Source organism: Lytechinus variegatus, chromosome 12, assembly GCF_018143015.1.
Source record: "Lytechinus variegatus isolate NC3 chromosome 12, Lvar_3.0, whole genome shotgun sequence".
In the NCBI taxonomy this organism is placed as follows: Eukaryota; Metazoa; Echinodermata; class Echinoidea; order Temnopleuroida; family Toxopneustidae; genus Lytechinus; species Lytechinus variegatus.
Window position 1 is genome coordinate 13,247,086 of NC_054751.1, and position 16,075 is coordinate 13,263,160.

Genomic DNA, 16,075 nt, shown 5'->3' on the forward strand with positions numbered 1-16,075 from the left:
TCTTTGGCCAGAATGATAGTTTTGATATTGTTTTTTACTTTATTTTTTATTGTGACAAGGACAATATTGAAATTTTTTACAATGTGTTTAGATTTTTAAAATCTTCTTATGCAATGATGGTTTTAAACCAATATGCCAGGTCAATTGTTTCTATTTGTAAGGGGTCTCCTTTTATCAGTGTTTCTTGGGAACATTAATGTTACTCAAATTATGTACTTTTAATTGTAGGGGTTTGCAAGATTTTGTAAAGTGTACAAAAATCTTTCACTTTCTACATAACACTGATTGTGATATTATTTTACTTCAGGAACCTCATTGTGGTAAAGATGATGAGATATTGTTGAGCATTGTTGGTTTATTTACTTCTCTTCCACTAGTCGGGGTGTTGCAATACTAATACGAAATTCTACTTCAGTGAGAATGAAGTCGTCCTATGACCCTCAAGGTAGATTTTAAATTCTGAATTGGTTTTTGAATGACATACATTTGACTATTGTTAACATTTTATGCTCCCAACAATGATGACCCTAATTTTTTCTAGAGACATTTGCAGAAATGGACAAGTTTGAAAATTTGTCCTTAATCGTGGGCGGAGACTTCAATGCCAAAGTTAGTAATATAGATTACCAGGGTACAAGACACCGTCACTCTAATCTAAGGGCTAGCAATATGATTTCAGATCTCATGGAACAATACAACTTAATTGATGTTTGGAGACATTTTCACCCAACACAGTGACAATATACACGACATCAAAAGTCACCCCAAGTTCTCTCCAGATTAGATTACATTTTGGTTTCTAGTGATTTTATAGGTAACTGCGTTGAGCTGAAAATATCCCCTGGAATCCAATCTGACCATTCCATACTATCAGACAAGCACAATGCTGAAAATTTCATCAAAATCGGATGTAAAATAAGAAAGTTATGACATTTCAAAGTTTCGCTTATTTTCAACAAAATAGTTATATGAACGAGCCAGTTACATCCAAATGAGAGAGTCGATGATGTCACTTACTCACTATTTTTTTTGTTTTTTATTGTTTGAATTATACAATATTTCAATTTTTACGAATTTGACAATTAGGACCTCCTTGCCTGAAGCACAAAATGTTAAAATAATGGAATTCCACGTGTTTAGGGAGGAATGAAACTTCATTTGACATGACAATGACGAGAAAATCAAAATATTTCATATAATAAAATACAAAAGAAATAGTGAGTGAGTGATGTCATCAACTCTCTCATTTGGATGTAACTGGCTCGTTCATATAACTATTTTGTTGAAAATAAGCGAAACTTTAAAATGCCATAACTTTCTTATTTTACACCCGATTTTGATGAAATTTTCAGTGTTATGCTTGTTGAATTTTTCTCTTTTTATTCAAATCAAGTTTTTGTTGGGGTGGACTTGTCCTTTAATAGATATTCCTAAATTAACTGATAGTGAAAAAGAATCATTAGAAAAATCACTCTCAAAAAAAGAGATAGCTGATGTCATTCAATCTATGAAAACCAACAAAGCCCCGGCTTTGATGATCTTCCTATTGAATTTTACGTAGTGTTTTGGCTGGAAATTTGTGATACCGGGATGTTGTTAGATTCTTTTAATTTTGCTCTACTAAGTGGGATGATGTCGTTATCACAAAGAAATGGTATTATAACCCTCCTTCCGAAAAAAAACCAGGGATGACCCTTTGATTACAAACTACCGCCCTATTACGCTTTTGACGGTTGACTATAAAATATTGGCAAAATGTCCGGCAGAACGTATTAAATGTTTTGTGTTATTCATACTGATCAATCTGCTTTTTCAGAAGTAGAAACATAAGTCATAATGTACGTTAAATATTTGATATCATAGAGTGCACTGAAGCAAATAATATACCAGGTGCTATACTATTTAATGTTTTTGGAGGAGTTACCCATTTCACTTTGCTTTGTGATTAATAGTAAGTGTATGACATGCTCTGCCTACATAAGTGCTTTGTAGTGAAATGTTCAGAAGTCCTTTTGACCACTAAAAATTTTAACGCGGGGATTGCATTCCAACACAAGTTTTTTGTTTCATTGAATGGAACTTGTGGACATGTCAGAAATGAGATGACTTTAACAGACTTTAAAATCTGCAGTGTTAACATTTGAAAAGGAAAGAAATATCAAACTTCCTCTGGACTCAGTTTGTGTAGAGGAATATGTTTATTTTCTATTAACTTTAAAATGCTGAGAAAAGACTCAAAGTCTGGACTTTTGACAATAATTGTTATGTACGTAACTCATAAGCATTTGAATGATGTTTCAAGATATGTTTAATGAGAATTTCTTTTTTATTAGATATATTTCAAATGTCATACATGATTAGAAAAAAAATTGCATTAAAAAATCTAGATACAGTGTCTTTTGAATTTGTTGAAAGATTTTACACAATGCCTGATTTCATGATGGAAATTCTTTCAAAATCTTGAGGTATGCCATTTCCTCTAACTGGACAAATTAACCAAAACCAAAATAAATGTATATTTGCAATTAAATTAATCATTGTTAGTGTGCATTTATTGGTTTTACTCATAAATGAGATTATTTCTATATATTTGTCAGTGGCCTATCTTCTTAGTGGTGTTGCATTAAACATTCTTGTGTGACTGTAAACCTGGTAGAGAAGTTGCAGTCTGTAGACATGTGGAAACTAATGGTCACAGTTATAAACCGAATGTTATGCTTCTTGCAGAATGGAGTGGTGAATTACCAAATTTTGCTATCATTGAACGAAACATCAGATGCGGTTATAAAGTACATTTATTGTCCAGCCTTGGAGGGACTGAAAACTTAAATGAGCACTACTACAGAGCCTTTGTGATATCAGAAGACAAGTCTTTGTCGGACCCAAGTGATATTCTAGATCATAGACTATGTCCATAATGTGAATGGTTATGAGAAAGGGGATTACAATTATTACGTACCAACAATGTTTTATCCTTTGTTGATAGACATTCTCTCACAGTGAGCAATTATTGCAAATCTAATAAGATGACAAATTCAACTGGCAAAATTAATTCTAGTGCTACAAAACCCTGTTTCAAATGCTACTAAATGAACAAAAGCAGAAATTTGTTACACCTATAGAGTTCAGAAAATAATGCCAAAATTTGAATCTGCCATCATCAACAGAAGGGAACAATATATATTTAAAAAAAAAAGGAATTTTGATAAGTTATAGAGTGGGGTGAAAATGTAGGGTTCTGGTTAAATATGAGGCAATCTGTGATCAAATACCCTTTAAACATTGAGAAATTGTAGCCAAAATTCTATGTATATTTTTTCTTTGTTACTGATAATTAAAAATGAAATGAGTCTTGAGTCCGATGAAAATATGATTGATTTGAAACATAGCCTAGATCTTGACTGTAAAGATGTTGAAATAATTTTCAAAAGAAATATAGTTCTCAAATGAGGCTTCACTGTAGGAGAAATGATAACTTCAACTTTAACAACGGTATTAGCATGAACTTTAACGAAGGCAAAGTAACTGAGCATCTTCTATATCTAACAGTGATTGTGAACACATGTAATGAGAGAGGCAGAGAATACTCTGAGAACTTGAATTTCATGTAACAGTATTTGAACATTATCAACAGGAATGTTCCCAATTGGGTTGATTTCTAACACTTGGAAAGTTAAGTAATTATAGAATAGTGTAGTAGGTTTCACGGTACACCATGTATCTATCTTGGGCAAATGTTATAGAATAGTTCATAGCGAAGAATAGATTGTTCTTCCCTTATGAAATGCAGATTTTCAATTGATGATCAGTCAAAAATATAAAATTGTACTCCATGTAATTATTAGAGCTCTGTTGAAAACTGCAAATTGTCTCCCTGATCACTGCCATCATTCATTTGACTAATTTTCTTCAAAGCAAACATACAAAAATAAAATGATACAAAAATTAAGACCAATCCTGATGAGTGAACATTCACATGCTACATAAACTCAACTGAAAAATTAAACTCCAATTATTGTATTAGACCGGTTAGTTTTTCGCTAACCTCCCAAAGTTTCCTCGCCACACCATCATCCCTTGCTTTAGCTGATGGAACGACAGGACGGCAATTATCAAAGTACTGGCCGGTGACCCCGTTGACCTCTCCTGATACGGCCAAGTAGAGAGAAGTCTGCGCACCCACCTCAGGATCCTGAAATAAAAAGAAAAAGGGATTTCTTATTTTAAATTCCCATCACCACTGATTTTAGAGATATAGAAAGTTCTGACATAATGCTAACCTGTGCTTAATTAATTCCTGCTGAAAGAGGCTAGCTCTGAGTTTTGTAAACATTTTCTGACATCACAGGAGTGCAGAAAATTGCAGAATGCCAGGAGCTATAACTTGTCAAAACAATTGATTTCCTGTGGGAAGGATTCCCAAGGACTAAAGTCTGAGGTTTTCAGATATATGGGGCATCTCCCCCGAATGAAAAAAAATGAAAAACAAAAATTATCGAAGACTCTAAGCTATCATATGTCATGTGTCAAGAACATGTGTGATGAAGTTATTATAAAGCATCGAGAATTCTTAGTTTTCTTTTTATTGTCTTGAATATGCTGTAAATTAAAGTTAATTCTGAAGGTTTTCATTGCGAACAAAGAATCAGTGTAGAGGCTGCCTGGTGCACCATGTATTCCTTTGTACACATGTGTTGGTCTTGAAAAGAACCACCCAAACTTGGTGCTTTGACAAAATGTTCTTGTCATCTTGAGAAAATAAGCAAAAGTTGTAGAAGGAAACTAGAGAAAGTATAATCTGTCAGGGTGTCATATGCATAGTATCCTGCAGGGTACATGTCTCTGATTGGCTGGAAAGGTCACAGTAATGTTGGGATATACATGGAGTAGCGGGCGTCGGTGGCAGCACACATAGGAGGGCTTGTAGTACAGCAAAAACGGTAAATGCCTACAATCACCTCCCGTCAACGAATGATGGCATCAACTGCATTCGCCATCAATTTTGATCAAACCACCATAGACCGTAGAGCTCTCACATAGAATGTGTGTGTAAGTGTGTGTGGAGATGTCATGGTAGGCTGCATACATTTATAGTGTTACCCATTGTGTATTACCTATTGTCTGAATATTACAGTCAAAGAATTAATTTGTAATTTTAGAGGTCTACTTTTTACAACCAGCTGCCTTAATCTGCAAACTTGGATAAGCTTTGATATTGCAGTGAATGCATATTTTTCATGGCTCTTTTTTTTGTTTTCCAGGACTATTTTGAGCATTTTAGGGGCAAAATCGGTCCAAGCCCCATGTATTTTTTTTTCTGATATCATTTTTATATCTACGTTTACTCCTGTTTCATTTCGACAAAGCCAGGGAAAACACAGCAAAGGAATGAATCAAAATCAAGGGGACTATGCTGCTGAATGATATATATAGTCTTCCCACTGCTTTTAATCCAATAATGGAGACAGAAAATATTTCATTAATATTTATAAACTAACATACCTTCCAAAATAGAGATCCAAAGATGAAAGAAATAATTTTCAGTTCTGGTCTGTAGTTGAGGAGAGATGTCCTTACGGTACCAGGATGGAGGCAATTAACAGTTATACCTGAATAAAAAAAAACATGAATGGAGCAAAGCAAGAAAACTTAAGTCAAAGCAACTAAATGTAATACACTCAAACCTTACATCATAATGAATACTTTGCCATATTCTTTTATCCCATCCAATCAAAGAATCTGTTTAGGATCAGGATATCTACAAGTATGTAATTACCCAATTATTGGCATTCTCTTTTATTCATGAAGGGAATTTATTCAAAAACTAAGAGGCTAATAACTAGCTATATTGTCATCTCAGGGCCAGAAACATAGTTGTAATCAATTATGGCCGCCTGCATCGAATAATTGGATATCAATGCAGGGGCAACGAAACCGGGGTGGCTGGGGGGCTTCAGCCCCCCCTTTTTTCCAAAACCATGTACAAAAACGCAAAAATGACCATACAATTGTGATTTTTTGCATGGTAAGCCCCCCCCCCCCCACTTTGAAAACCGTTCCGTGTCCCCTGTAATGTACACCATAGGCCAATAAATCAAGCAAATGAAATAAGAAATCTTGCATGCAAAATTGCAAATTGTATTTCCAGAGTATGATTCCTTACTTTTATTGTTCGAAATCTGATATCATGAAAAATTTTGAGAACCAGTTTAGATGTTTCATTTTTAATTTCATTAGGGCTCCTGGTGCCGATCGCAGCAACACCTTCGCGACCTAATCAAAGTTAAAGTTTGATATGTAATTTCTTTTGTCACTGGGGAAATGTAAATAGAGGCAGTAATGATTAGGCGAAAATCTTGCCAGATTAGACACAACAGTTTTGAGAGGCCGACTGTTATACAACAAAATATGGCCCCTGAAATGGTATTGTGTGTAATCCAGATAGATCTCCATCAGGGTATGATATCATATTGCATCGAGTGCAGGTCCAAAATTTTGAGTGGACCAGGCCATCAAAGAAACAACACCGAAAGCATGTTATATTAACACACTGGCTACAGGAACTGGGCATTCCCTGTACAATGGAAATTACAGATTTTAAGAGTCAACAGGTTAAAGAGAGACTAGTCCTACCTGTACCCTCGAGTCTTTTGCTCAATTCTCTGGTGAATAGGATGTTAGCTAGCTTGGTGTGCCCATAGATTGTATAGCTGCTATAACTCCTCTCCGCACAAAGATTATCAAAGTCAATGTTACCCATCGCATACACAACAGAAGTTACATTGATGATTCGACCAGGACCAGACTGCTTCATGAAATCTTTTAAGGGATTGAGGAATGAATGATTTATTCAAATATGCCCTAGAAATGTAGCAGTTCATTCACAATGTTTGACATAAAAAAAACACATTAAAAATAAACCTTGGAGAGGTTTTCATAATGCACTCTTTTGAAGCTACACACAACTGGACCTGGTCACATGTTTTAAGGTAGTGCTTGTCGATATTTGATTTCTAAGTCAGTCGACTATTGCCAGCAAAATAATTCAGACACCCCCAACTCTGAAAATTCATTATGAACTTTCATCATGAGCTGAAATTTAGTGAGCACAGGGAAGGGGGTAATAATGCAAGTAATGCTTTCAATGGTTCTTGTCCATGAAATGCGGGCATTCCAGTACCAACTTACAAAGTTCTGAGTTGGTTTAAAGCAATACAGAATGCATTTGTTGTCAATATATAGTGATTAACTTTTCACAATCAACAATCTTTTGGACATACATGTATCATGTTTCCGCAATACAGCAACATATTGATAAACTCATTAATGAATATTAAAAATCTTTTCACTATCGCATAATTTGGAAAATGTTTAAATATCGCCCAGCACCATCAGATTCTCGATAAATTTGATCCTATAGATATAACGAAAGTTGAATTTCAAATTTCACAGACTAAAATTCTTGCTGTTAAAGATCAAGTCCACCCCAACAAAAAGTTTATTTGAATAAGAAGAAAAAATCAGACAAGCATAATGCTGAAAATTTGATCAAAATGAACGGGTCAAAGGTTGTTTGTAAATTACAAACAGCTTTATGAAACACAAATCATGGCTTACCAAGGAGTAGATTTGTGAGAAGAAAAGGTCCAAAGTGATTTGTGGCATATGTCAATTCCAATCCATCTTCTGTTATAGTCTTTCTTGCGGGAGCTGTGAAGATATCAAAATGAGATACTGAACAAAATATTATGTGCTCAACTCAATAATAGCAGGGCCAGCTTGAAGAACAGTTTTCAGAACTGAAACATGGCTACCCTGGGTATATATACCATTATTATCATTATCATCAACAGAATGTTACCATTGCTGCATTAAATATTTCTGAAATTATTCTCACTACATATTCATGTACCTTGTTTCAAGGGAGGTAACTTTTGGTATTAATTTCAACTCAGAAAGTATGCAAAGGGGTAGCCCAGCGTGATTTCAAGAAGGCTTCATTAGTTAGATGTGTCAGAATTTTTTTTTTTTTTTTTGAAAGTTTTTTTGTCATCAAAGTTTATGCAGTAAAAATATAATTATAAAAGTATAGTTACATTCCATAAGAATTGGAGTAGCTTGTCAACCAAGGAATTTGAAAAAAAAAAACATAAAATTTAAAGACTTACATCATTTCAAAAACATATTGTGCAAAGTAAAAATCTGTTACTGTTGTCATGATATATCAGGGTGTCTTGTCATGCCCATATCCATAGTATTGAACATTACAGCAACTGAACTTGAAGATGACTTGGCCTTCTGGAGATTTTGGAAAGTACTGCAATTAATCAAATGAACAACCTATTTTTTTAATACCAACAGTGTATTGGTTTTAACATGCATCGGCTGTTTTATACACAGGATCAACATCTTTATGCATCCTTTCTGAGGGACACTGTGTTTTCGAACTGCTTGAGGCATGCTTCAATTCAATGTGAGCATAACTTTTTTGCTAGATGTCTTTCAGAATGAGCATATATGATCCTGTCCAAAATGCATGCTAACTGACTTTACCCCCACATATATACATTAGAGAGCATGCAAGGAGCATGATCTTACCAAAACCACAGACACATGAGAAAATAAGTGTTATTTTTTTTACTTTGTGAAACACCCCCCCCCCCCGGGGAAGGAAGTAACTTACCAAGTATTCCAGCATTATTGATTAGGACGTCCAGTCTGTGTTCCTCTTGCTTGAACTCGTTCACAAAGTTGCGTATAGATCGAAGCGAGGAGAGATCAAGCTTCTTCACAGATATGTTTGCGTAACCGGTAGCAGCAATGATTTCATCCCGAGTTGCAGCCCCTTTCTCAACATTTCGGCAAGCAATGACAACTCTCGCTCTCTTTGCAGCAAGGAGTTTTACAGTTGCCTTCCCTATACCTGTTCCAAAAATAAAATAAATATTAAAGAATAAGACAAACTTATATGAGAGAAGATCGGTGGAATATTTGAATAACATCAAAATCTGGAAGGGCCTTAACTTTGGATAGCAAAGCTAGATGATGAAATTTTTCACATCAGAAGTGTTGAAGCAATTCTAAGTAATGTCTAAAACTTACCATACTGCAAAGCATGCATGGAACAATGTGACAGAGCCTTAACATGATCAATGTCTAGAGCCATGGGTACAGACTTTTAAAAGATACACCACCCCATACATGCGCTATTGTCGCTATTGTCGCCTACTGTCGCTATTGTCGCCTACTGTACGTTTTGACCTCACTGGTGCTAGCAGCATGAGGAGTGGTCTCTACACTCTTATTGTAAATGCACATCACCATAATTTATTTAAAACATGATTTGGGTATCACTGAAACAAAATCAATCACTACCATGCCTCCACACTCCTGATACTATACTATAGCACTGCGCCACTGCACAGAGTGGTCATGCATACCATCACAATTTTCACACACATCTGAAAAATATGGAACATGCCCTCAGCGGCCACTGGCACTTGTTCACTGCCATCCTGCCTGTAAGGAATCTACAGGTAGGACTATGGTATGCCAATGCTGCATTAAAATATCACTTTTGGGACCAAATTCATTAATTTCCATACAGTTGCAACTCAATTATCATAAGTAACTTAGAATAATTTTTTATTGACCAAAAGCGCTCAAAAACTTGAATTTGGGCATATTTTTGTGTATGCCCTCTACTGGTGGAAAGTAATATGGCAAGAACATTTTCATTTTTCAAGCTCTATTTTTAATAAAGAAAAAATAATTTAAAGAATCAAATTTACTTAGGAGCCAAGTTAAGTAATGAAAAGCTGTAATGGAAACTGACAGTGTACAAAAAGTAAGCATTTGTCCAAAAAGAAAAAGAGAAAATAATCCAAACATTGTCAACCTTATTTTGCCACACATAGAGATGTAACTGAGAACAAGGTTATATCATAACCTTGTTCATTGAATGAGTGGCCACTGGCATGTAATAATAGTCACGACACAAGTATGCACTAGAAGTGACAGACTCTTGATCTTTGTGCTTGGACAGTTTCAGCCTCGTGTTTCTGTATGGCCAGGCCATGCATATTTGACTCCAGAGCACTCAAGGGTCAATTTCTATTCTGCCTGTGGGAAATCTACAGGTAGGACTATGGTATGCCAATGGTGTACACAGCACATACCTTAAAGGGGAAGTTCGACCTGACAAAAGTTTATTGTAAAAATAGCAGAAAAATAATGAAAAATATTGCCGAAGGTTTGAGAAAAATTCATCAAATAATTAAAAAGTTATTAGAATTTCAATTATTTGATTTGTGACGTCATATGCGAGCAGCATTCCTACATAGCGAATGGTAAAAAATCAATGAAATGTCATTTTCTCAGAAAATTGAAAATGGTTTTTACTGCACCTTTTGTATATACATGTAGACAAATCATTTCACACCCGATCATGAATAGAAACAAAATCAAGTCATCAGGAACCATATAAAATTTGAAATTCATGCGTTTTATATTACAGCACATGGGGCAGCTGCTCGTTTATGACGTCACAAATCCAAAACTTTGAACTCTAATAACTTTCTTAATCTTTAACGGATTTTCCTCAAACCTTCACCAATATTTTTTCTGCTATTTTTACAACAAAGTCTTCTTCAGGGTGAACTTCCCCTTTAAAAAATCATTAACAAATCACTTTTGTGGCCAAAAATGGTAGTTTCCATACAGTTGCAATTTATTTTTCATTACTAACTTGGGAGTAATTTTTGTAATCACCAGAGTGCTCGAAAACTTGAATTTTGGGCATATTTTTGTGCACCGTACGCCCTCTATTGGTGGAAAATAATATGGCATGACAATTGTAGTTTTTCTATCTCTATTTTCAATTAAGAAAAAATAATTTAAAGAATCAAATTTACTTAAGAGCCAAGTTATATGATGAGTAGCTATAATGGAACCTGACAGTGTAAAAAAATCAAGCATTTGTTCCAAAGAAAAATAAAAAATAAGCCAAACATTGCCAACCTTATTCTCCACACAGGGAGGAGGAACAGAGAACAAGGTTATATCATAACCTTGTTCATAGAATGAGTGCTCCAGAGTAGATCCATGGACCTATCACAAATGGACATTCAATGAATCCCTTCCTTTGGGCCAAAGACCGTCACCGCTAATTCTTTTAAAAAAACAGAGCGCTGGCAGCTGACGCCCATCAAGCCAGTTGTAGAACACACTATCACTGATGGACAGCGAAAATCAATTGTGTGCTGCTCCTACCCATTGCGGTGTTGTTCGTTCACTTTATCAAAGCACTTTAGCAACGCACAGCAGCGAACGTTAGCGCTATGAAAATGATTGCAGAAACAAGAAAACAGGCATGCATAAACGTATTTCTTACGTACATCGCAAATAACCGCACATGAAATGCATTGACATCACCTTGCAGATCAGTATCTTTACGGCAAAGATGCAGTTGAAATTTGACCGGAGAAATGTGCGGAAATTCTTTAAAAATGCATCTATTTCAGACAATACTGATGTCGATAATAGCGCTTACCTTCGATCAGAAGTTGATTTTCATTTGGGCGTAAAATTCCACAGGATTGATGAAATTTAACGCACATTATAGACAGCTTAAAATCATGTATTGATAAACCGAATATGAATTGCGCATTGCATTCTAGGTAATATAGGGACTTTCCCTTTTGACAATCGGGGCTAAAACATGACCGTCTTTGGTCGAAAGAGGGCCAGTGATCGATCGGTGACGATCATTGGCCGAAAGGAGCTTGTGGAAACAATCGCCCCGGGCAGTCGTGGTAAAAAACGCGTAAAGAGAAAGTTAAGGGTTAGACAGCGATTTTGACAGCTGGAAACAGGTGGTGGTCATAAAATGCTTCCGTTGAATGTCCATTCATTTAATATAGGTCCATGGTAGATCTAAGTACGGTAGTTTCTAATGTTTGTTAACTCATTGAGTGCTTCGTGCACGCTACGTATCCTACTATAACATGCCTCACTAATGCTCGCACGCCTACTATTGATTGCTTTGTGCTTGCATTGTTTCCTACCCTCGCCTGCTTCGTGCATGACTGCGCACATTCGGAATTACAATCATTGTTACGCCGTTTGCATTGTATTGCGCATCGCATGCACGCCGTAATTAGCACTACTGTGTGCAGTGCGAACTCTGCTTTCTGACAGATCAACTTACTCAAGCGGTTTACATTCGACTTCTCGAGTATTTCTACATTTTTACAAGACATGGCTCCGCCTCTGAGAGGGAAGAGACCTAGGCTTTTTGATCCATACAAAACACTCCACAAAATGGAACTACTTGATAGAACTCATATTTTAGCGGTAAAGATAATAACCAATCCATATAATGAGGACACTATTATAAGGGGTATGAAATTTCCTACAACTTTACTACACAATATTTTGTGGATAAACTAATTGTTAGAGAGTCACAAGCAATTGTAATCATGACTATTGAAAGGAGTGAATACGACTCGCGATCCCAAAATCAATGTGGCACAGGGGGGTTTTGTGGCTGGCACAGGGGATTTTTAGCATCGGATTAGCACTGTGACGTTCGGTTAGTAGTGTGCGTGGCATGTTAAGAGTTAATGATGATGCAACAAAAATAAAGAAATGAAAAGGGGAAGAACATATAAAAGACAAACGAGAGAAAAAAAATGAAAAGAAAAAAAATAGAAACGAGAAACAGAATACATAAAAAACATCATGAGTAAAGAAACAACATTTACTAGCCTTTTTAATTAACAAAATAGGGTCCAGTTCTGTAGAAGCGACTAGCTAAGGCAAGGTCTTTCTAAATTAGATCTAGTATTAGTAACATTATAATTTAGATCTAGGCCTATATCTAGGCCTATAAACGTGAACTTAGGTTCAACTTTGAGTTCAAGTATTAAACTAACAACATTTCAACAATTGTTAGTATAGGCCTACTTTTAAAAAAATAAATAAATGTAGGCCTACCGGTAATTATTAAATAAAAGCTAAACTAGATAAACGTAAAAATATAAAATGTAACATATATATAAATAAAAACAAAACAATTTTTTTCAAAGAGCAAAATCAGTTTTGCCTTCAAAACCAAGGAAAGAAAGAAAGACACTCATCGCTTTCTCAGCTCCCTGGGCCGGGTTAAGGTCAGCCGTGGTTGGAGTGCAACCGGTTGCACTCCAACCACGGCTGATGCCTGGTAATATAGCTCGACCGAAACTCAAGGCGAAAATCGAGTTCACTAACCGTTGCTTCCTCCGGTGACAATGATTGTCCTTCCCTCCATAGCACAATTTTCGACCGGGGCGAATCTCTGAGTTATCTTAATGTATAAACGTATAACTAGTATAACAAACACTGTAACACCTAGAATGGTTGTAATATTGTCAATGAACACCATTTTTAAGGCCTTGTCTTGACTTGTCTTCAGAGTTCAGACAGTCCAACTCCCAGAGTATTAACGATAGGTACCACACGCCGCTCCGATCCGCATCAAGATTTACCGCTATAGTCTTAATTTAAGATTTCTGTGTTGTTTATCAAATATACACAATAAATGGTACGAAGAGTAAACATACTTAACAGTTGAATGATACAAAATTAATTAGAAAATGAATAAAACGTTGTACGAAATACCTGCAATAGCTAGTTTAAGAAGTGTTTTTGATAAAACAATACTTTCCATAAATAAAGTAACGAATTCAAGCAAGAACACTTCCGGGGATTCCCCATTCCCCACAACTGGGCGTTGTGGCGTGCGCCTGTAATCCAAGTTACAAATTGATGCAGAGGTTAAAGGTCGGTCCCAGACGTAAATAATCATATCTGATTGATACACGTCTGACAATACACACACACACACACACCATTGTTAGGCGCGTTCGCTTCTACGCCTGGCCCTTGTTGTTGCGGGATTGTGTCTTGGATTTCATGCCACGAGCGCGGCAAACCCCAGTCATGTTTTTCGTATATCATAAAGTTAACTAAAAGGTCGGCCCCGGACGAAAATATTCATGTTTTTAAAACTCAATAGTGCGTGCAAACCTCAACCATTCTCTCTCTCTCCCCCCCCTTTTTTGGGGGGGTGGTATGCAAGGGGGTCAACATGAAAAATACAGAAGGCTATTCAGGACACAGAGACATATCATATTTCATTAATTTTGTTATTATTTCACTAAATGAAGACACAATTACTTGCCAATGGTTTTGGATAGTAGGCATTGTGATCGACAGTATGGCACCTCAAATATTCAAGCTTCCTTACTTTCTTTCATCTTCAGCCACTAAGGTGAAACGAAATGTTTTTTTTTTCCTTTCTAATAACCATGGATTACTCACTTGTTCCCTCAACTTATAACTTGTTCCCTTGATTTATAACTTGTTCTTTGTATATAACTGATTCATGCTCTCAACTAGCTTGCAATTTGTTTGCACAACTTATTAAATTGAGGAAAAAGGTACTAGGGGAACAAGTCGGGAAAGAAAAATAATATAAAAAAAACCTGTCATTGTCAAGTCACCTTAGGGGCTCCATATCTTTCCTTTTGTCCTTCCCCACTCTAGTCATTATCTAATGCCTCACTCTTACCACTTTCCTGTCTTCATCCTACAGGTTATTCCGCAAAAGTCACAAAAGAAAAAAGTCTTTCATGTAACCTGATTATTTATTCATCAAATATATTCTTTTCAACACTGATACCTCATTGAAACACAGTATGAAAACTTTTCCAACGTAAATAAAAGCTAGAAGAAAAGGCAAATTATGCATTTTTTTCAATCACTGTAATAAATCTGTTGGGATAATAATGCACAAAAATTATAACACCTTTGCAGCATCTGGAGAATTAAAGGAAGTCATACTATTCAAGTGGGGGGGGGTTAATAGAACACCCCCCCCCCTCCCAGGTGCAATAGATTCACAACACAAATTGACACCCATACAAAGAGGGATTTTGTTTTATTCTCTCCTTTGAATGGATGGCAGCTGCTCTATTGGTTTCAAAGTCATTTATTTATTTTCTTTTATATGTGCAGTGTAATGGAAAAAGTAAAAAGTACATAAACAAGTGGAATACCTCTGGCCATCTCACCTGCATCACGCAGTTCAATATAGCAGCAGTGCAGACTTTGAAAACTACTCTAACTCGCAAAAGATGTTCAGTGATACATGGTTACTCTTATGTCCACTTTTTATGAACTAGACCAATAAACTTACAGAGATATGATGGTTATTCAACAAAAAACCCCAACATGGCCAAAGTTCATTGACCTTACATGACCTTTGACTTTGATCATATGACCTGAAACTCGCACAGGATGTTCAGTGGTACTTGATTACTCTTATGTACAAGTTTCATGAATCAGATCCATAAACTTTCAAAGTTATGATGGTAATTCAACAGATACACCCAATTCGGCCAAAGTTCATTGACCTTTGACCTTGGACATGTGACCTGAAATGCGCACAGAATGTTCAGTGATACTTGATTACTCTAATGTCCACGTTTAACAAACTAGACCAATAAACTTTCAAAGTTATGATGGTAATTGAACAGATACCTCTGATTCGGCCAAAGTTCATTGACCCTAAATGACCTTTGACCTTAATCATGAGACCTGAAACTTGCACTAAATGTTCAGTGATGCTTGATTACTATTATGTCTAAGTTTCATGAATCAGATCCATAAACTTTCAAAGTTATGATGGGAATTCAACAGATACCCCCAATTCGGCCAAAGTTCATTGACCCTAAATGACCTTTGACCTTGGTCATGTGACGTGAAACGCATGAAGGATGTTCAATGATACTTGATTAACCTTATGTCCAAGTTTCATGAACTAGGTCCATTCTAAGTTATGATGACATTTCAAAAACTTAACCTCAGGTTAAGATTTTGATGTTGATTCCTCCAACATGGTCTAAGTTCATTGACCCTAAATGACCTTTGACCTTGGTCATGTGACATGAAACTCTAATAGGATGTTTAGTAATACTTGATTAACCTAATGGTCAAGTTTCATGAATTAGGTTCATATACTTTCTAAGTTATG

At 35.9% G+C, this 16,075-nt stretch overlaps 1 protein-coding gene across 2 annotated transcripts; it reads right to left on the minus strand.

Moving 5' to 3' along the window:
* Positions 1–2,790: 2,790 nt before the first annotated feature.
* Positions 2,791–13,736, minus strand: LOC121425454 (retinol dehydrogenase 14-like). Of its 2 annotated transcripts, none has more exons than XM_041621514.1 (6): positions 13,660–13,736; positions 8,684–8,923; positions 7,618–7,710; positions 6,634–6,819; positions 5,503–5,609; positions 2,791–4,192 (listed from the first exon to the last, which is right to left on the minus strand). In XM_041621514.1, exons 1-6 carry the CDS (start codon positions 13,706–13,708, stop codon positions 4,013–4,015), a joined length of 855 nt encoding a protein of 284 aa, XP_041477448.1. In that variant the 5' UTR covers positions 13,709–13,736; the 3' UTR covers positions 2,791–4,012. The 2 variants fall into 2 exon arrangements, with proteins under 2 accessions (XP_041477448.1, XP_041477447.1); XM_041621513.1 differs by lacking the exon at positions 13,660–13,736 and adding an exon at positions 13,270–13,509.
* Positions 13,737–16,075: the final 2,339 nt, after the last annotated feature.

Coding starts and splice junctions, on each gene's coding strand:
- LOC121425454 (XM_041621513.1), bottom strand. CDS start 13,423: ATGGTGTTCATTGACAATATTACAACCATTCTAGGTGTTACAGTGTTT. Junction 7,711..8,683: donor CAATAATGCTGGAATACTTG/GTAAGTTACTTC, acceptor ATATCTTCACAG/CTCCCGCAAGAAAGACTATA. Junction 4,193..5,502: donor TTGGATCTCTATTTTGGAAG/GTATGTTAGTTT, acceptor TTTTTATTTCAG/GATCCTGAGGTGGGTGCGCA.